Source organism: Panthera tigris, chromosome F3, assembly GCF_018350195.1.
Source record: "Panthera tigris isolate Pti1 chromosome F3, P.tigris_Pti1_mat1.1, whole genome shotgun sequence".
Classification (NCBI taxonomy): Eukaryota; Metazoa; Chordata; class Mammalia; order Carnivora; family Felidae; genus Panthera; species Panthera tigris.
In genome coordinates, this window is record NC_056678.1 from 44,141,516 (window position 1) to 44,162,077 (window position 20,562).

At 58.3% G+C, this 20,562-nt stretch overlaps 1 protein-coding gene across 1 annotated transcript; it reads right to left on the reverse strand.

Annotated features, from left to right (window-relative positions):
* Positions 1 to 240: 240 nt before the first annotated feature.
* On the reverse strand, positions 241 to 18,796 carry SLC45A3 (solute carrier family 45 member 3). Its single transcript, XM_042976704.1, has 5 exons — positions 18,719 to 18,796; positions 5,496 to 5,893; positions 3,844 to 4,629; positions 2,878 to 3,143; positions 241 to 744 (listed from the first exon to the last, which is right to left on the reverse strand). Exons 2-5 carry the CDS (start codon positions 5,665 to 5,667, stop codon positions 307 to 309), a joined length of 1,662 nt encoding a protein of 553 aa, XP_042832638.1. The 5' UTR covers positions 5,668 to 5,893; positions 18,719 to 18,796; the 3' UTR covers positions 241 to 306.
* Between the last annotated feature and the right edge of the window lie 1,766 nt (positions 18,797 to 20,562).

Here is a 20,562-nt window from a genome sequence, read left to right on the forward strand (position 1 = left end):
CTGCTCTTCTGGCCTCCCTGTAGAAGTCCAGACTGAAGCCTGTTTGGACCAATAGTCAGCCAGGCCTGAAGACCGGGGAGGGAGGGAGAGAGAGAAGCCCCAGGTCCCCTACCTGTGCGGCTACGCACCTCACTGCCACAGGGCGGCAGCAGAGAGCCACACCCCTTTGGCGGCAACAGAAACCAGAGGGCCCGCCCCACCCTGGCCCCAGGAGGCTAACAGGATGTAGAGCCTGGGGGGGGGGGGGCGGGGGGGCAGGGCTGGGACCCAGTGAGGCAGGCCCCCCCTCAGTGGGTCAGAAGTACTCTACACCGAGTATTTGGCCAAGTCGCTCTTATCAAACACTACCTGTGTAGCAAAATAAATGGCCACCAAACCAAGGCCTGCAGCCGACACCATGTAGGCAGTGACAGACTGGCTGAGCTGAACAATGGAGCCCATGAACAGGGACGGGGCCACCTGGGACAGCAGGAAGGCACTGTCCAGGATGGCAAGGTCCAGGCAGATGCCCCGGCCCGGAAGGACCCTGGCCTCAGGCTGCTCGCCGACCACCACCCGCACGGAGACATCGCAGGCAGAGGCCCCACAGAGCACAGGTGGAGACGGGAGGAGGCCGCCGCCTCCGGCACCCATGTGTCCATTGGGGAAGGGAGATCCGGCCTTGGGGCCCGGTGGGAAGCTGGTCTTCAGGCTGTCCTCACTGGCACTGCTTCCAGCGTCTCCTCGGTACTTGGGCAGGAAAACCTGGGGGGCGGAGGGGAGGAAAAAGGGGACGCGGACATTTAGGTACCCAAGCATAGGATCCCGGCTAGGAGAACAGACCCCAGCATTCAGACCAGGGGCCGGAAGACACCAGGCAACTGGCCTTCATGACAGTTATGCAGCAGGTGAGAGAGCCAGGCAGACCCTCCTTGGTTTGGGTCTAGTTAGGAGTCTCCTTAGGGGCAGGGGATCCCCCGGGGAGGGGACACATCTGAAACCACAAGTCTAGGTCTCCACTAGCCTCTCCTGGAGCCAGTAAGTGGCAGACGAACTCACAGTGCAGGCAAGGAAGAGAGCAGAACCCCAAGGTAAAGGGAAAAGAATGAAGACAGGTGAGAAGAGAGATGTGTAAGAACAGAGGAACAAAATCCAAAGCTGGGGCCCCTGATGGCCCCAGCCCCCACACAGGCTCTCTTAACCCTCCTACTTCCTGCCCCCCACCACTTCACCTTGGGAAATCTTTCTCAACCCGGAAGAGAGAACCTCTGCTCCCACTGGGGTCCCAGGCCTGTGAGGTCCATGGCCCCAGCCTGGGGCAGGGAAGGTCCAGCAGACTCAGGCTGGAGGAAGAGAGGAACCAGAGGAATCTTCCAGGCTCCTATGGCCTAGCTGTGCTGATACTGAAGCCCTTCTTGCTTCCTATTCACTGTCTGCCTTAGATCAAGGTAGCCTGGCCCTGCCCAGAGCCCCCTGTTTTAGGATAGGGCCGGAATGTATCCGACACTGTCCCCGCGCCTGCTAGCACTGGACAGGAGAGGGCTCTCGAGCTGGCTGTGCTAGAGCCGGGACTCATGGCAGAGATGAAGCCAGGGAAGCCCACGGCTCTTGGCGTGGCCGGAAGTAGGCCAGGCAAGTACAGACGGCATACAGGGCCAAGTGTGCCATCAATCGCTGCTTGGAACCGGCCTCCCGGGACCTCTCCTCCCTGCCTGCCACCCCCGAAAAGACCAGTGAGGCCGGAGCCTGAAGAGGGCCCTAGGGGTAGACCCGTTCTTCAGTGTGAGGGGAGGACTGGCTCTAGCAGGTTCCCTGGCACGAGTGCATATGCCCACCCTGGCCTCTGGACACCTGCCCTCAAGCCCCCAGCCAGGGCAGTGAAAGAATGGAGGCTGATGAAGGTTATCAGTGCACTGACAGGAGTCTCAGGCACCAGGCTACCCCAACCAAAACACCGGCCCCTTCCTCCACACACCCCACCCCTGCAGCTACCTATTCAATCAAGCCTCCTAGCTAGGTATTTCTCTGCTACTTCACTCATGTCCTACAGGGGGCGGACATCCATCTTCCCTCTGGTCTGGAAGCTCTATGAGGGCAGGCCTACATCTCCTCCCTCAGGACACCCCAACTTCTTGCCCTCTGTGCGGGGCTCTGCACCCAGGGCTGCAGCTCACTGAAGCCAGTGAAGGGGACAAAGGTGACCACACGGCTTCGGTCAGGAGGCTTCCCCTCAGAAGGGGGCCCCTGGAGGGGCTGGTTCGCGTGGGGCCAAGCAGGAAGGAGGCCCCCAACTTACAGTGCCCAGGCGAGCGGTGTCAGATGCGTCGGGCTCAGAGATCCGCCGTGGGGGCGGGGGAAGGGGACGGAGGCAAAGGTGTGAGGCAGGAAAAGAAAAGAGAGAATTAGGCAGAAAAAGAAGATAAACCAGAAAGAGAAGGGGCAGTAAGGAGCCTTCCCCACATTGGAGAGTAGAGCAGGGTATTGGTCAGTCACACTGCCCCTCCCTGAATAAAGAGAGCTGTCGCCAACACCAGACCGTCCCCCCTCCCCATCGGCTGAGGCTACGTGCCCCAGAGGTCACCTGCTCCTGCCCCCTGCCTCTGCAGAGAACTCAGCCCAGACTGAGGGCCTCCGTTAGGCCTAGGCCGATTCCTCAGGATTCCCAAAGAAGGATTTAGCATTTCCTGCAATCATCCGCTCAAGTGCTTTATAGTTCTGACACCAGGAAGTCATTCCCAGAATCTAATCTACACCCTCCTTCCGCAGCCCACGTCTCTGGCCCTGGGCTACACGGGCTTCCTCTCCAATCAAAGAATGACTTCTCCGGTGTCTCTGGCCAGACTTGGGCTACTGCGTCTCCCCTCCACCCCGGCTCCACCCAGCGGCCAGTGTGAGTACCTGCTTCTCGCGGTGGTAGAGGGAGGCTAGTGTGTAGGGCAGGATCTGCAGGGCGGAGAAGGTGAACCCGGTGAGGGCAGCCGAGGCGGTCACCACGGCCACACTGCGGGACAGGCACATGGTGCCGGCAGCAACAGGGAAGGCCACCACGCTGGCCAAATAGACTGCCCGGGTGCCGAATCGCTGCACCAGCCGGTCCATGACCAGAGAGAAGAGCAGGGAAATGGCACACTGCAGGAACAGCCCCAGGCTGCCCATCCGGACCCCTGCAGGTGGGGAAGAAGAGGAAGTCAGACCCAGACCCACCCGTACAATCTGGGGAAGGCTCAGAATTGCGGGCACCCGCCATCCCAGCCTTGCTGTGGACCAGACCCGCTCCCTGCATCATCCCCACCCAGATGCAACAACGGGAGTCTAGGTTCTTCCACTGCCCTTAGAAAAGGCGAAGCCGCGGGCTAGGGGCAGAGGAAGATGTTGATTGCGAGGCTCAGCTAGTGCTCAGCTATCTAGGAGGCTGACAGGGAACACAAAGACAGTTCTGCCATTGGCTCCGGGACAAAGTTCCAGGAGGCCTGAGCCGAAGGTCTGGCCAGGCAATGTGGAAAGTCAGCAGGGGGAGCAGAGGGCACACTGAACTTGGGGCTAGGTAGACCTGCGACCCGGCCTTGACTCCTCCACTCTCTTTGGACCTTAAATAAGCTTGGCCTTTTCCGCTGTCAACTTGGGACGACGACTCTGAGCAAAGTCTCCGCAGCCGGAGGCTCCCCTGAGACTGCCAGCAAAGCTGACCTGCACGCTGGGGGCCGCATGCACAGGCTGGGCCCATTTATCTGATCGGGAAATCGGAGCCCAGGTACACAGCTCCCAGCCCGGCGCAGACTCGGGGCATCTTCCTATGCCGGACCGTCCCCCAGAGGGAACTCCCACAGCAGCCCCCTCGCCGAACGCCCGCTGCGGAGGCCTTACCTTCATCGTAGTGTCTCCGTGCCTCAGTGCCTGGCTCAGCCCGGGGCACACCCTGGTACAGCCCCTCGCCCACGAAGTCCGTGTAAAACAGCGTGAAGGTCATGAATGCCATCCAGCTGCACAGTTCGGCCACAAAGAGTCTGCGCAGGGTGCGAGGCACACGGCAGCAGAGCTGGTGCAGCCGGGGAAACAGGGCGCCCAGGTTCCGGAAAGCCAGGCGGGTGTGGCATGGGCAGCAGCGCGGCGGCACGGAGGGGACCAACAGCCCTTCCGCTGGCTCAGCCGGACCCAGCGCCGCCTCCTCGGCCACAAACAGCGTGGCCGCCACGCAAGTGAGGAAGATGAGAGCGAGCAAGCCAAAGAGGCACTCCTCCTGGGTGCCCAGGTAGGGGGCCAGGGCACTGGCGTCCCAGTCGATTGCAGGCAGGAGGTAGCCCAGGCAGCCCCCAAGGCTGATCATGAAGGCGTAGACTGAGAAGGCCTGGCGACAGTGGTCTGGGTCCCGGAAGAGGTCGGACAGCAGGGCCTCCAGTGGAGTGAAGCACACCTGGCCGCAGAAGTCCAGCAGCCCCACACCCAGGATCAGCAGTGCCAGCTCCAGGGGCCTGGTATCCGGGCACAGCAGCCCCGCCAGCCAGCCGGCCCTCGGGATGAGGAAGAGGCTCAGGAGGACGCCTAGGGACAGGGCCCAGATGAAGGGCCTCCGGCGACCATAGCGCCCGCGCCAGTGGTCACTGGCTGAGCCTAGGAGTGGGACCGAGATGAGGCCCAGCACTGGCCCGATGCCTGCAGGAAGGACAAGTGGTATGAGCCAGAGGCTGGGACCCTAAGGGGTGGTGGGGAAGGGGGCCTAACCTCCTGGGAGAAGGATGGAAAGGACCACGGTCCTCTCGCATGGAGGGCCACCCCCACCTCCGTGCTGGACACAGTGCTGAGTATGGCACACAGGCTCTAATTTAGTCCTCGCAACTAGGATCCCTAATGCCCAGTCTCAGGACGGGCAAACTGATGCACGGGGCTACTGGTGAGACTTGTGCACTGGCACCCGGCAAGGGGGGCAAGAGGCCGAGTTCCATCGGGCAGTCTGACTCCAGAGCCTATGATCTGGACAGCCCCCTCTTCCCGGAGCCACCCCACGGTGACCTCTTTCTTGCCTCCAGTGGCTTTTGCAGAAAGCATCTGCAGTCAGGAGCCCAGCCCATGCCCTAGGGGTAAGAAAGCCCAGGCTGGGAGACTCTGATCCTGCTAATCAGCAGCTAGCCTTGGGCCCAGCTCAATCACCCAACTTCTTATCAGCCTCTATTACCTTCTCTGTGAAATGGATGGCCTCAAAGGGCTGTTGCAAAAACCAAATGAGATAACAGATAAGGTAGAAAGAGTAGACGAAGGTGCAGAGCAATTTCTCCAGTGTCTCCTGTGCGCCAGCCAGGCAACGTGTAGGTGCCAGGTGAGGTGACCGGGGAATGTCCCTGTGTTCTTTTCCTACTGGGCCCCCTCCAGCCCAAGGTCACCCCTGTGTCCAGCAATGTCCCCCCACCAGCACCACAGCCTGAGGAACAGCAGGCAGCCACCTCCTCCTCTTTGGGCAAAGGCACCTACTTCCTGGGTATCATGTATCTGGAGCAGGAGGGAAGGAGGATGTGGTGACTCACCCAGCACCATGGTCATGAACTTCTCCTCTACCCCCACTTCCAGCAGCAAGGGCGGCACGTAGGTGATACCTGCGGCCAGGCACACCTCCAGGCCGAAGGTCAGCAGGTTGACCAGCAGGAGCTGGGCTTTCCGATGCCGCAGCAGACGGCTCACCCACAGCCTCTGGGCCATGGTGGACCAGGCAGGTTGGGCTCCGCCCGTTCACACACTCCAGAACTGCTCCGTCTCAGCCCTGCTCCAGATGCCCGGGCCTCTCCTCCTTGCTGCCACCAGCTGCCTAGGACTCAGCCGGGAGCCCATTTCTGCCAGCCTTCCGTGCAGGTGCGGCTTCTCAGCCCATGCTAGACGCCCGCTGCCGTGGGGTGCCTCGGTGCAGACATGGCTCATCACTCAGGTCCTAAAAGGGCAGGGGCAATCAAACCCAGAGTGTTAAGTCCTGGGAACCAGGTCTCCGGGATTTGCTCTGAGTTCTCTGAATCCTGAGTTCACTCCCAGGCTGGCAGTGTGGCCGTGCTACCCCCTGCAGCCAATAAGGAAGCGCTTGTTAATGTTAGCCTAAGGCTGACATAACTAATAAGGTAAATATGATTTTTAAACCTCAGCACACTTCAGAACCAAACAGATGTCAAGTTTCTCTCTGTTTTGGAATATCTTTGCAATTGCCCTTGCCTGTTAGTATGGAAAAAAGAAAAAAAAAAAAATCACACCAATTGAATTCCCAGTTCCCCAGGCTCTGTTATCAAGGTGCCCCTGGAGACCCTCTGCCAGGCCCGGATTGTTTGCTTTTCTCTCTCCACGTCCCAAAGCTGGGCCGTTCAACTGCCCTTTGTTAAGAGTAGTACTTCCCAATCTGCGCAGCCTGGCCACACACCGTGCTGCGCTATAACCTGAGCCCCCAAGGACAGGACAAGGGGGAAGGGAGGAGAGGCTGTGGTCTGTTGGGTTGGGGGTTAACCTGTCATTGAAACCACTTAAAGAAGGCTCCCGTGGAGGAACCTAGGCCTGAAAACCTCTCCCTGGAGTTTTCTCCCTGTGCTCAACGTTCCTGGGGAAGAAACATTCCCACAGGTACTGCCCAACTGTCACGGGACAATGGGGACTGTTCCCAGGTGCCAGCCTCACCGAGGCGTGAAACTGTAACACCTGGTGGCCACTATAATGACACCAGTAACCGGGGGCTGGCAGGATACCCCACCGCTTTCCAGGGCAGCCCTTCTCTGCTCCCCAAATGGCTCTATTCTCAGCAGAGAGGTCCCCACAGCCCTTCCTGCTAGGCCTGCCTCCTGTGCATAGAGATCCCACGGCGGGGGGGGGGGGGGGGGGGGGACCACCCATCCTGTGCCCCCACCCCCCCCCCAGGCAACTGGCAGCCAGGTCTTACTTCCTGAATACGATGGTACCCAATGCAGTCTGCTGTTTAGGGGTGACCACTAAAAAGGCTAAATCAAGTCAGCCACAAAGAGGAGGTGTAGAAGGTGGGGCCTCCGTGAGAAAAGGCAAGCAAGCGTCCCCTAACTTTGTCATCTCTCTCAAAGAGGTGGGACAGAACTTCATGCCGCTCGTGGCTGGAGTCTGGAGTGCCTTCCCTTGCCTCACTGATTCCCTACCATAAATGCTGCTGAACAGCACTGCTCCTGTGCAAGGTCCACAGCTCTGAGGGCTCCACTCCCGGCCCCACCCCCACCCAGCGCCTGGGGCACCCTCAGTCCTCTTTATTCCCGTCCAATCTCAGCATCTCATAATCCTCCACTATACCGTCTTTTCTCTTTTCAAAGAACACTCAACCACACAGGGCCTTATATGTTATAAAGCATGTCGTGGGTGTTCTCTGAAATACACCACAAAGAAATCAGATGGCCATCAATCCTGGGTAAGATGTGTTCATGTCTGCATTCCAGGACTCTGCCGCCGGCAGACCAGGAAGGAAGGGACTTTAGATATGGCTAGGCAACCAGCAGCCCCCTCCCCAAAGTTCTGCTCAGACACAGACCATCCACTTTGGGAAGGGGCGTGGCTCCCAAGGGGGTGGCATGGGGAGAGGGTAAAATACTGATGGAAGGGTCCCTAAGGGTGCTGGGAGGGGGCCACACGTAGGTCCTAGCTGGGCAGTTTTGAACCAAGCCCCTCCCCTGCCCTAGAATCCCCCACAAGGCAGGCAAGAGACTGCACATAGACCAAGACTCCAGCCTGGAGGGAACGGTTCTGGGCCAAAAGGCTTCCAGCCCATTCTACTCCCCACCCTCAGTCTGGGAAGGCCCTGGACACTCACCTACTCTGGGTTAAGGGAGCAGGTCCTCCCTTAGCAAACAGAGACTTTGTCAGACCCAGCCTCACCCACAACCTGCCCCCATTCCCAAGCCCTCGTTTTCTCCCTGCTGTTTAAAATAAGTAGCAGCTCTTGGGCCAAAACACTAATCACCCCACCTGCCTCCTTCCCTCCCCTAATCCAGCTCCTTGCTCCGGGGAACACGCAGGACGTCTGTAGCCCACAAGAGAGAGACTGAAAGACCAAAGGGGGGTGAAGACAGGAATTTCCCTCCATCCTCCTTCAGCCCAGATAGCTCATTAGCTGCCTCCCTCTCCCTCCTTTCTCCTGCCCCCTCCCCCCTCTTCTTTACCAGGTAACTGGGGGCTGGGCCAGGTGAGGAATTCATTGAAAGGAGCGGGGTAGGAAGTGGGCAGGCTCCAAGCCCAGCTCTGCACCCCTCTGTTCTTAGGTTGCTAAGCCCGTCCTCCCGCTTTTGACTTGTACTGTGCCCTGGGGTCCAGAGCACTCTTGCCACCCCTAGAGTTTATTCTTCCAGGCCCAGAACCGCCTAAGGAATTCCAAGCCCGTAAGAATATTCTCCCTTCCAAAGCTCCCTGTTCCGGGTCGGCTCTTGACACCTTCCCCCAGGGTCCCAGGCCGGCCCACTCACTCCAGAGTCCTCAGGGAGGAGGGAACTACAGAGGACCCCCACAGCACTAACCAGCCACCTGCCATCCCTCCAGTGCACGAACAGAGAAGCCCAGGCCCTGCCCAGTGCCCAGGCTCAGACAGGTGGGGGACAAGAAGTCTTCCGCATCAACTCCTGTCTGCAGCCTGCTGCAGCCCCAGGGCACGCTTCCCACCAAAGCTTCTAAGTGACAACTGACTGCTGGGCGCCCATTTTGGGGTGCTCCCCTGACTTCCTCAGGAATACAGGCAGGGAGACGGAATCCAATTCTCCCCAATGCCCTCCCGTGTCAGAGGTGCTTCTGACTCCAATCTTCCTGTCCCGCTGCTCCTGGAGCACTCTGCCTGTCTAGCAACCAGAAGATCAACCAGAAGAGCCAGCCTCCAGGGCTCACCTGGTAGGGAGGGGGCGGGAAGAGGAGGCAAGTGGAGGTACAGAAAGGGGGAGTGTGGCCTGACCGCCCCCCCCCCCCACACACACACAAAAAAAAGAACAGCAGCCTTCAGGGAGGACAAGTCCCTCTCAAGTTCCAAGTATCTCCTCCTCTCTGGCCCCCCAATGACAGGACAACAAGAAGGCTGCGAGAAACCCAAGACCTCCCGAAACCTCCACGGAGCTCTGCCCCAGGCCATCTTTCCTCACCCCTGGGGGAGCAGAACTCTAGCACCCTGGGGACAGTCAGTGAGCCCAGCCCCAGACCACGGGAGACCTTCGCTCAACCCTCTGGCACCCACCCTAGCACGAGGGGCCTGGGAAACATTTACCCGAAGAAGACACAGCTGAAAGCAGAGTGGGGGTGGGTGGGGTAAGAGATGGGAAAGACCTGAGGGCCCCCCATCCCCTCGCACACCAAGGAAATCCCAGCCAGACCCCCAGAGGGGGCAATTCCTCAAGGTTCACAGGTGGTGAGTGGACTGGACGGACCCTTGGCTGGAGTGCCCCCCTCATCAGGTTAGGCCTCGGCGAGCACGGGGAAATGAAACTGAGCAGCAAGAACAAACTTGGCCTGAACTTTCTCCAAAATTCAAAAGACAGAGCGAAGGAGGTGGGAGGAAAGGCGAGAGCCCACTCCGGTAGCTCCCTATGGGAAGGGAGGGTCAGAGGGACGCATAAAGAGGCCTTTGAGGGCTTTCAAAGGGGCTCCTGCCACCCTCACGACTGAGGTGGAGCTGGGGGGAGCGGATCCCCTCTGCTGACAGACAGAGGCCAGGGCAGCCCAGGCTGGGGGCAGCCCCGCCGCGGGCCGGTGTCAGGCAGCAATTCTATGGGCTCTTTATGCGCCCGCGTCCCCGCACCCCGCCCAGGCACATCAAACGCTGCGGCCCCCACCCTGACCCCAGCAGCTCGGAGACCCCGCGTCCTCCTTCCCCGCTCACAAAGACGGCCCGGCTTTCTCACACGCTCCTCTACCCCTCTCAGCCCCCAGGCAGCCCCTCCCGCAGAGAAGGAAATGGGGTGGGGTGGGCTCCCTCGAGGAATAATGACTCAGCGGCAGAAAGGGGGTGGGGTCACTCCTGGCCAATCTGCCTGACACCAGCCCAGCACCCGAGGCTCTCCTGCCCCGGACCAGGACGGAGGGCGGGTGACGAGCAACCCCCGGGTGGAGGCTGCAAGACTGCGGGAATGGGGACCCCAGAATGTCATTCCAAGTTGAGCTCTCCCAGGCCCTCTAAGTTGGGTGGCAGGGAAGAGGGCTGGGGGTTCACCAGCCCAGCATCCCTGTGACCCAACCCTGTGCCTCAGTCCCAGGGGCCCAACGTCCTCGGCTTTACCTGGTAAAACCTAGCACACAGCACTCCCGAAATGAGTTCTGCCCCCATGGGGCCTTGGGGCGCCCCGGAAAGAGGCCGTGCTGGCCAGCCAGGAGTCCTGAAAATGAGCATCCTTGTGAGGCAGTGGCTCTCATTACAGACCCGGGTTCAGGGATGCTGGGCTGTGGGAACTGCTACCTGGGCAGCTGTGGGGGGCGGGGAGGGGGGAGGGGCGCACAGGATTAGACTGTGCACGGTTTCAGTGTCTTCCAACCCACATTCAGTCTTTGACTCTCCAGGCTCCAATTTCCAAAGAAGTGAGGGTCTGCCTTCCCCAATCCCACCCTATCAAAAAGGCCATGATCTGAGCAAATACCCGAGGCCTGCACTTTGCAGGGCTTCCCCAGACACCTGCAAACTCTGCTCGGAAAGCAGCCTCCACACCTCAAGGGAACTGTCAGAAAGAATAAGGGCTGGACAGAGCGGGGAAGAGCCCACCCCCGCCCCAGACTTGCTCCCTAGCTTTGCCTCCCCCGGGGCCCAGAGGCCAGGGATTTGGAGTTCGCCCTGCTGCGCTGCCTTTTCTTCACTCGGACTGGAAGCCTTCTGCTTAGCAGCTTGTCAGAGAGAGTGAGGGGGCTGCAGGCTGGGACACAAAGGGGGATTAGGGAGAAACCTCTCGGCCTGCAGAGTAATCCATCAAACTCTCTCCCGGCTGCCAGCACCGGCCCCTTCCCACTCAATTCCCCTTCCAGCTGCTGCAGCCCCCCCCCACCCCCTCCGGCTCCTGAGCCCTGTCACTTCGGGCAGCAAAGAGAATCCCAGGCCCTGGGGGGGCAGAGGGGGCACACCACAGACACTGGGAAAAGGGCAACGGCTCCCTCCCCCCACTCACCCCCAATGTGTGAAAACCCAACAGGTGGCAGTGGCTTGGAGGAAAGTTGCTTTTGTTGCCCTGTCTGAGAGCCCCAGCCCAGCTTCTGAAAGGAAACAAATGCCGAGGAGGTTGGGGGAAGGGGAGGGGAGAGGATGGGCGGGCAGTCCCTGGGGCCCCACTCTTATCTCCCCTCCCCTCTGCAGTCCAGTGACAGGAGTTCTGGGGCTGGCCTGACCCTCACCTTGGCCAGTCAGTCCTGGCCAGCCTAAGCCAAGGTGAAGCGTCTTCCCAGGGGGTTGTCAGGCAATCCCATGGTGACCGTCTACACAGACACACATCTGACTCCAGGCAAAGACTTCCCTTCTGAGAACAGCTGTGACCCAAGGTCACACTGGGTCACCTTGACCAAGTGCCCTCCAAACCTAGACAATCAACCTGCAGCTCCCTTCTGCCCGAGGGGCCGCAGGCCTGTGAACCCCGGCAGATTCTGCAGGGTGACCTGGGTGTGGCAGTCAGCCTGACCTGGGTTTGCACGCCAACTCCACCACTTACAACTCTGTGACCTGGTTAGTTGCCCTCCCCGAGCCTCAGTTTCCTCGTCTGCAATTAACAATAACAGCTAACCCTGAGGCTTACTACATGCCAGGTCTTCCTCCAAGCATTCTAATCTTCCAACCGCCCGATGAGGTGGGTACAATGGTGAATATGCCCATGTGACAGGCGAGGGGCCTCAGGTGAACACCACCAACTTCACAGCCGTGGGGTCTGTTGAAGAGACAGCCTGTGGGAAGTTCGAGGCAGCCCTTCCTTCAGTTGTCTGGGCTTCCCCAGCAGAGAAACCCGGGAGCCGGCTTTCCCTTTCCGGATCAGGAGCAGCAGAGATCAGAACGGACCGGCTAGCCGCCCTTCTCCGCCCGGCCCGCATTCCCCCCTCACCCACGTGCCCCGCACGGCCTCCAACGCCTCTTTCAGCCCCCAGAGGCAGGAGGAATGCCAAGAATGTAAATGCCTCCCCAGGTGCTGGCCCCAACAGGTGAGGAGAGGTCACTGCAGCGGACCTGCCTGGTGGCTGAGGCCGCGAAGGAGCTGGAGGGTGGACTAAACACCCACAGTCATGAGACAAGGGTGGATCCCATCCCCAGGGAAAATAATCACGGTGGCTGACAGCTACTCACTGTCCAGAAGGTGTCTGGCATGGGCTGGATACCTGACATACCTTTCTCTCTAATTCAAACCATTTGAAAATCCTGCAGAGTGCTCTGAACTGGGAACCAGGACCATATACTCTGGTTTCAATGACTTTTGTAGCTGAATAGCCATTTTACGCGTCCCTCCACCCCGGGACTCACACGTGCAAAATGAGAGCTAGTCTAGATGCTGTCTAAAGTTCTTTACAACCGTACAGCTAAATGATCTCACACCCACCCACCCCCTGCCCTTGGCCTCAGGTATGGTGCTCTCCCTCGACAGGTGCCTACTGAGTGCGCACTGACAAGGCCACATGGCATTGGGGAGGAGGGATGCATAGCCTTCCACCAAAGAGAGACACGGGGAACCAGGCGGAGAGGGGCTCCCCAGCCGCACTTAAGCCATCCTTTACCTGCTCAAGTACACTGCTCAAGTACAACAGGGTGCCAAAGATTAGCGGACACCTGAAACTGAGCCAAGTGACTGAGACATCTGGGGGCAGAACTGGCCTCCTCCCTACTCCCTCCCGGAGCTGGACACTGTTCCTGGCAGCAGTCGGTAAATTCTTTCTCTACCTGGGCCACAATAAAAGCTTCCCTACAAAGTGGGGTAACGGTACCAAGAAATCCCTTGGTCCAGGGTTGGGGGTGGGGGGTGGAGAATGAGGAGCTTGGCAGAGCGTGCAGGCCACTGGGAAGTTCTCTCTCCCTGCTGCCTTCTCAGTTCCTACAGCCCTGTGAAGTGAAACCTAAACAGCCTCTCTCCTAGCGAATTTGAACTCGGCCAGTCAGCCAGACCCAGCGGTTCTCTCCATCCTGCAGAGCCAACCCTTGCCCCCTTCCTGCAGACTGGCCTCCCTCAGGAGGTGCAGCCCACAGGAAGGAGGCCAGGGGGTGGAGGCTGGGCAGACCTACCCATCCCAGGCTGGGAGGGGGGGCCAGGGCGCTGGTCCTAGCTCTGTTGTGTCCCACCTCTAGGATCTCAAATTCAGTGGTCTCTCGGGCTCTTTCAGCCCTGATATCCTACGGTCTGTAACTAGTCCTATTTATCATCAGAGGGCTCGGGGTCAGATCCAGCCCCATGGAAAGGTATTCTCAAAAACAATTGCTCAGTGATGAGCAGTGTGCGAGGGGGCTCCAAAAAGGACTCTTTTATTAAAGGGTCCCAGTTTGCCCACCCCTGGAGGAAGTATGCCTCAGTGCATGCAACCTAACCTCCCCCAAAGGAATGTCAAAGAGCACTAAAACTCACTCACCCACCCACCTATCCATCCATCCAACACTCACTGAAATCCAATTCTGTGCCAGCCCACTGTGAAGGGGCCCTGGGTACAGAAATGACTGCCTGCAGCCCCCTTTAGCAGTGCTGAGACACAGGTCCCTGGAGTCGGGGCCCAAGACATAGGGCGTGACCAGTCCTCCCAGGGCTTCCTGGAGGAAGAAGCCATGTTGCTGAGCCTTGCAAGATGGGCAGGTAGGAACTGTGCAGAAAAGGGCAGATATTTGCAAAACATAGTCACTGGAGCCTGGGACCTCCACACACACCTACCTCTCCTTTTGGCCCCGACCCAGTGAGGTACGATGGCAAGAATACCAGACCCCAAATTGTGGCAATGGGTTTCGATCTCAGACCTGGACCCAAGAGAGAGGAATTTATCAGCACCGGGCCTGATTTTGCTTCCAAAGCGGTCACCATGCTCCAGTTACTTCCCCGGGATGCCCTCTCGTTCACCTGAACCTTGTCCAGCTCAAGTCCCATACCTCCCTCAGGGCTCCTGGGAACCCAAGTTATCAAGGATCCCCTCTTTCCTCCGAACCTTGCTGTGCTCAACAGGCAGCCCTCAGGATTGGATACTGCTAGTGGTCCTCTGGTCTCCTGCCCCACTAGCTCTTCAGCTCCTAGAAAGCAAGGACCACAGTCCCTGTCCACGACCTGGATGGAGGTGTGGAGTGCTCAAGAGAAGGCCTTCCAAGTGAGGCTGAATCAGGATTCCTGTCTGATGAATCTGACCAACCTGCCAGGGATTCAGGCAGGGCCACAGTCGAGGTATTTGGGTGCACAGCTCTTTCTAGCGACAGGAGCCAGGAGTGGGAAGCTAGACTGCCACAATCCCTAGGGATGGGCCATGCACTCCCAGCTTGGACCCTATTTGTCACCTCAAAGGACATCTGAGATTAGAGGCTGGGGTGGGGCATAACAAAGAGCCTTGAGGAAGAAGGGACTTGTCTCTGGCTAGCTGCTCCTGAGGGCATCTATCTGGCTGGGCATTAGGTCTGGCCTGAAACTAGTGACTGAGGGACTATGGGCCACAGGACCAGGGGCTGGTCTCATCCCAGTTTCCCAGAGAGAGTGATCTCCAGAATTAACAAAAGAAGGGGAAGGGAACAAACAGGTACTAAGCACCTGGTCTGTGTAGGCACTTTGCTAAACATGCTCATCTCATTTAATCCTCACTGTAACCTTGCACGGTTTTACAGACACAGACGCCAAGGCCAACAGGTGAGGCAGGCCCGTCCCTAGTATCAGAAGCAAGAAGCCCTACAAGTCATTCAAGGTCAGTGGCAAAACTGTGGACTTCTTCCCACAAGGGAGGAAACACAGACTTCATAGTAGGAAAAGGGATTAAACAGGAAGTTCTGGCCAGATATCAGGACCATCCCGTGACGGCTCGGTCAGCTCCCGCCCCCAAGCAGGGACACTTAATACACTAGACAAAGCTCCACGCTCCAGCTCTATTGCCGGGAGTCAAGTGGCATCAGCGTTCGAGACCCCGGGCCTGGCACCAACTGGTCCAGCCTCTGTCCTTGCTATCCAGCAAACGGGGCCACTGACTATTCAAAGAAAGCCAGGCTGCATTTTTCTTCTGGACATCAGAAAGCAAGGCATCCTAAGGGCTGAAGGGGGTAGGACAGAACAGAACCCCACCTTCAGTGTGCCCCCCTCCTCCTCATACAGTTTCCCTAAAAATCACAGCAGGTAATCTGTCTGCATAGAAAGCTCTTGACCTTTCAAGCTACATATATATTCGCCTCCGTTATTTCATGGCACTCTCTTCCAACTTGCGGAGACAGGGAGGGCAGGGTTTCTGGACAGATTAAAAAAACAAGTCGCTCATGGTATTGACGCAGGAGAAACCAGGATGTCCAGTCCTGCTGTGTTCTCTGCACCAGACCACAAGTTCAACTGCAAATAGGTCATTCGCAGCTTGCATATGGTTATATGTGGTCTAATTCCCTTGCTCCGAAACTCTGGTTTCTAAGTGTAAACAGCAATAATTACTCCCATTGTTACCAAATAACAGCAGCTGACATGTGCCAGGCTCTTTTTACACAAGCTGCTATGCTTGGAGCTTTACCTATATCAGCCTGTTTAATCCTCATGATATTGTGAGGTGGGTACTATTATTCTCATTGCACAGAGGAGGAAGTTGGAGCACAGAGGGGTGAAATAACTTGCACAAGAGGAGATGGGATTGAAATCCAGGCAACTGGGTGCTGGAGGCCAGTCTCTTAACCAGTCATACGGACTCCCCAAGGTCCAGAAGACCTTGCTCCCAAAGAAACAAGAGCAGAACCCAAGAACAGAGTTCCGGGCTAGGTGCTGCTGTGCGTTCGGTCACAGGTGAGAGATACAGTAAATGCTAGCTAACATTTATTGAGCACTTACTACCTAAGGCACAAAGTCCAGTGCTCCGTACTCATGATTTAATAATATACATTTTTCATATTTTACATATTACATACAATCAGATATTTATATTTAATTTAATAAACAAAAAAAAAAGCTATGGGGTGCCCGGATGACTCGGTCTGAAGAGAATGCAACTCTTTTCTTTTTCTTTTTTTTTTACATTTAATTTTGAAAGACAGAACACTAGTTGGGGAGGGGCAGAGAGAGAGGGAGACACAGAATCCGAAGCAGGCTCCAGGCTCCAGGCTCCGAGCTGTCAGCACAGAGCCGGACGTGGGGCTGAACTCACAAACTGTGAGATCATGACCTGAGCCGCAGCCGGATGCTTAACCGACTGAGCCACTCAGGTGCCCCAAGCATGCAGCTCTTGATCTCAGGGTCCTCAGGTCCTGAATTCAAGCCCCATGTTGGGTATAGACATTACATAAACAAACAAACTTAAAAAAAAAAAAAAAAAAAAGCTGTAAGGGCACCTGGGTGGCTCAGTTCGTTAAGCATCCATCCAAGTCTTGATCTCAGCTCAGGTCATGATCTCACAGTTTGGGAGTTCAAGCCCCGCACTGGAGTCTGCACTGACAGTGCAGAGCCTGCTTGGGATTCTCTGTCTCCCTTCTCTCTGCCCCTCTCCCACTCTCTCCCTCTCTGTCTCCCTCTCAAAAAAAAAAAAAAAAAATCTGTAAAGCATTATTATCATCATCATCTCCATTTTGCATCCAGGGATACTGAGACTTTGAAGAAGTAACTTGCCCAACCTTCCATGGCTAGTGGAGTAGCCAAGATATAAACCTTGTCTGACAGTCTAGGGTTTTATCCACAATGTTGTGTTGTCAGGCTCTGATGGTCCAGATAATGGTACGTAATTTCTCCTTCGGAGTCCTCGGACCATCCCCACCTTTCTGCCTTTTCCCTCCAGGGCCCTGCCCAGGCTGGGGAGGTGGGGGTGGGGGGCGCCACCACCCGGTGGCTTGGAAGGACCTCAGGGGGCCACCAAGAATCACTGTCCAGTCCCTCCTCCTCCTTCAGGATAACCCAGAGAGCCAGGCGGGGCAGGAGAGTTCACCACACCCTCCATGAGGACACAGGAAAACTGCCCCTCGCACACCCCACACACATACTCTAATTGGGGCCTGGATGTCCACAGCTGTACATTCATCCACAGCTGTATTTTCCTCTTCAGACTCATCCTGCTGACTCAAGCTCCATTTTTCTGAGCCCTTTTAGAAAAACAGAGTCCTGGCTCCATGACAGGCCTGGGGGGAGGAGATAAGGAAGGAATGAGGGGATGGGACCCATCCAACAGAAGGGCCTGTGACCTCAAATACCGTAGCACTCACTCCCTAGGAGGAGTTGCTCCATGGGTTTCCTCAGGCTTCCCTTCCAGCCTGCCCCTCCTGGGCCTTCCCCTCCCTAGCCCCCTGTGCCAGCCTGCCCCCCAGGCCTTGGGCAGGTGAGCCCACACCAAGGCTGTCTCCTTCTGAAAGGAGAGCTGCCAAGTGCATCAGGAAAGGCAGCCAGAAGCCCCCAGGGCCTCGCCCCACCCCTGAGCAATGCTTCCAGGAGCCCAGTAAGGGTCACTCTGGGCCTGGGTGCACTGGCTATGGGCAGCAAAACAGCAGCTGGGCTATTCTTAGTGTCCGCTCCACTGGGATCAGGTCTGTGTAACAGCTGAAGGGCAAGTCCTCACCAGGTACCCACCATGCCAAACCCCTCCCTAGCCCCAACTCTGGCCCCTGGGGAAAAGAGGAAGCAGGGTGGCAGGAGGAGCCCAGGGGGAGGGGTAAAAGCTGAGCAAGTCAAGAGTGTGTGAGGAAGATGGAAGCTGATCCAGAGGTCAAGGGCAAAGGCAAGTCGGGGCGGGGGGGGGGTGGGGGGGTTCCAGCGCTTGAGGGGAACGGGAGACTCCGCAAGCACTGGCTCTCACTCAGGAGAAATGCCGCAGGTCCCTCCTCGGGAGCTTCTCCAGCAGGCCATGTTCTTGCCTAAGCCCAGAGCCCTGAGAAGCTACAGCAGATGCCCAGGTACCATCTCATCACACCTGTTTGCTGATCTCGGCCCTCTCACCGTCCCTCCCACCGGCCCTACCCGAGAGTCCCGGGAGGCGAGGAGAAAAGGGCCTCTCCTCTTCCTCCTCCCCTGAAGGATAACCGAGGCGGAGAAGGGGGCAGAGGAGCTCACACACGCACACACTCCCGCTTCAACTCTGCCTGCAGCCCGGCCCCAAGACTAACGTCCGGGAGCGCTGGGCCACCTACCCCTCCCTTCGTGAACCCTCACTCTCGTCCCGGCACGCCGGCCCCCGAGCCTGAGGACCCCCGCGGCATCCCGGCCGCCGGCCCCTCTCCCGGCTCCCCGGTCCCGGACTGTGCGCGCCGCGGTGACTCATCCCGTCCCTTTCCGGTGAAGCCGAGACAAGGGAAGAAAATAAATGCAACTTTCCAAAGAAAACTCTGACGCTGGAGCTGCAACAGGAGCGAATGGCCGGTCCACCCCGCGGTCTGCCCGGCCCGGGGCCCCCCGGGAGGGCCCGCTCCCCGCCCACCCGCCGCCCGGCCCGGGACAGCGGGGGACCCGGCGCTCCAGCCCAGCCCGCCCTCGGCGGAAGAAAGCCCGGCTCCCCCGGGACCGAGCGGCAGGACGGGGGGCGCGCCCGGGGCCCGCCACCTCCCCCGGGAGTCGCGGGCGGCGCACAACACGCCACCCCGCGGAGCTCGGCCGCGCGGCGCCGCTCCCTCCGCCGCGCCGGGACCCCCTCCCCCGGGAGAGGGGGGGCTCGCGCCTACCTGGCCGAGGCGTGCGGCTGTCACCCGGGGCCGGCGCGTGCGAGCTCGTCCCCCCCGCCTCCTCCCAACGCGCGCCAGCCGGCGGCTTTTAAATCTCCAGGTTGCTCGGCGGGGGGAGAGAGCATGCGCGCTGGGGCTGCGGGAGGGGGCGGGGCGAGGCGGGCCGGGGGGGTGCGGGAGGGGTGTGGAGGGGTGGGGCTGGTCCCCCGGGGAAGAAAGCGGGAGGTCTCGACGCCGTCTTTGTAGCCACCACCGAGACGGGCAGCCCCCGCGTGGCTCCCCGACTGCCCTGTCATTACCTAGGGCAGTGCACCGCCCCCTCGCCGCTCGCCACCAAAACATTTAGGTAAAAGCTGCCCGGCTCCGCGGGGCACCTCCCCTCCCCGGGGCCAGTCTGTGACCATTATCCGCACGTGCTTTTCTGGCCGTCAGCCTGTCCCAGGGCTGAGCTGCACCCCACCCACCCAGGACCAGCCCTTGAAAGGCGATGTCACAGCCTCCCCCAGTTACTCTTCCTCCTGTTTGCTCTCCTCTGAAACAGAAAGAGCTCCCTTAGAGCTAATGCAGCCCCCTCTCTGAAGTTAAAAGCCAAATTTCAATTTTTTTGTCTCCTTAAGGATGTGTATGGGGAAGAGGGAGCGATACGCTGCCAGTAAAACGTTCCCTTTGTCAGGTAGCTGTTGAGCAAGGTCCCAACAGCTGTGTTTCCAGGATGCCGTGGACGAGAGTGGAACAATGCAGGTGGGAGACAGAGAACTGGAGGCCCAGGCTGGCCTTGAGGTGGGGGAGGCCCACATGTGTCTTTTTCCCTTCAGGGAGTTTAACTAGGGTGGAGAGAAATCCAGTTTATGTGGCTACTTGACTTGAATGCCACAAAAACCACAGAAAGGTACCTTTGAAGGGGAGGAGCCAGTTGGCTGTAGCCCTGGGCTGGGCACTGGGGCACTGGAACCCAGTGCTGGCCCTGTCACCAACCAGGTGTGATGTGAAGCAAGTCCCTTCCATATCCTGGGTCTCTGTAAGGAGTTGGCCAGATCATCTCTCAGGGCACCCGAGCTAACAGGCCAAGAACAAGAAGAAAGGGAAATGGAGAAGGGGGAGAGAAGCTATGGAGCCCTGGTGGCCGTGGGGAAAAGGGTGCAGGAGAGAGCAGAGCAAAGTCAAGAACTTTCCGAGTCACTAACCAACTTTAACTTGGAAACTGTCTCAGCACTCACTCCTCCAACAGGTGACCCTCCAGAGCCCCAGTGGCTTTCCCAAGCCTTTGGAAAACCTGTGTGTGGCGGGCAGAGAGACTAGGGTAGAGTCCTGGGTCCCTGAGCTGGTGTCCCCTCTGCCCCAGAAAAGAGGGCAGGGGTCAGAGGGAATTCCAGGTAAGCTGGAAAATTACAGAACAGGAGAGAGTGGATGACGGTATTTTCGAGGCCTGGGGAAAGAACACTGGGAGCAGGAGGGACTTGTCCTGCCTCAGAGGAGTAGCACCCCCTCTCTGCCCCCTTGACTCGTTGCCAGGGGCCTACATGCCTTCTGCCTTGTGGCCTGGGGAAGTGCAAGGAGGGCCCAGGGCAGTGAGCAGACAGCGTGGTGTGAGGTCCTGGACCCCATCCAGCAATCTGGCTGGATTGACCCTTCTTCCCCCAGCCAGGTGAAGGCCCTCCCACCCAGCACAGGGTGCTGTAGGGCTCTCTACTGTGAAGATGCTCCCTCCTCCTTTTTCTGCTGGTGTAGCCTCGTGGTGTGATAATAATCATTAACTATTACTGATTGTGCCAGGCATTGCTCTAAATGCTTTCCATGTCTTAGCTCATTCCTTCCTTATGGCAACTCAACACATGGCTACTGTT

Coding starts and splice junctions, on each gene's coding strand:
- SLC45A3 (XM_042976704.1), bottom strand. CDS start 5,667: ATGGCCCAGAGGCTGTGGGTGAGCCGTCTGCTGCGGCATCGGAAAGCC. Junction 4,630..5,495: donor GTTCATGACCATGGTGCTGG/GTGAGTCACCAC, acceptor TCCTTCCTGCAG/GCATCGGGCCAGTGCTGGGC. Junction 745..2,877: donor TCTACCACCGCGAGAAGCAG/GTACTCACACTG, acceptor TCCGCCCCCCAG/GTTTTCCTGCCCAAGTACCG.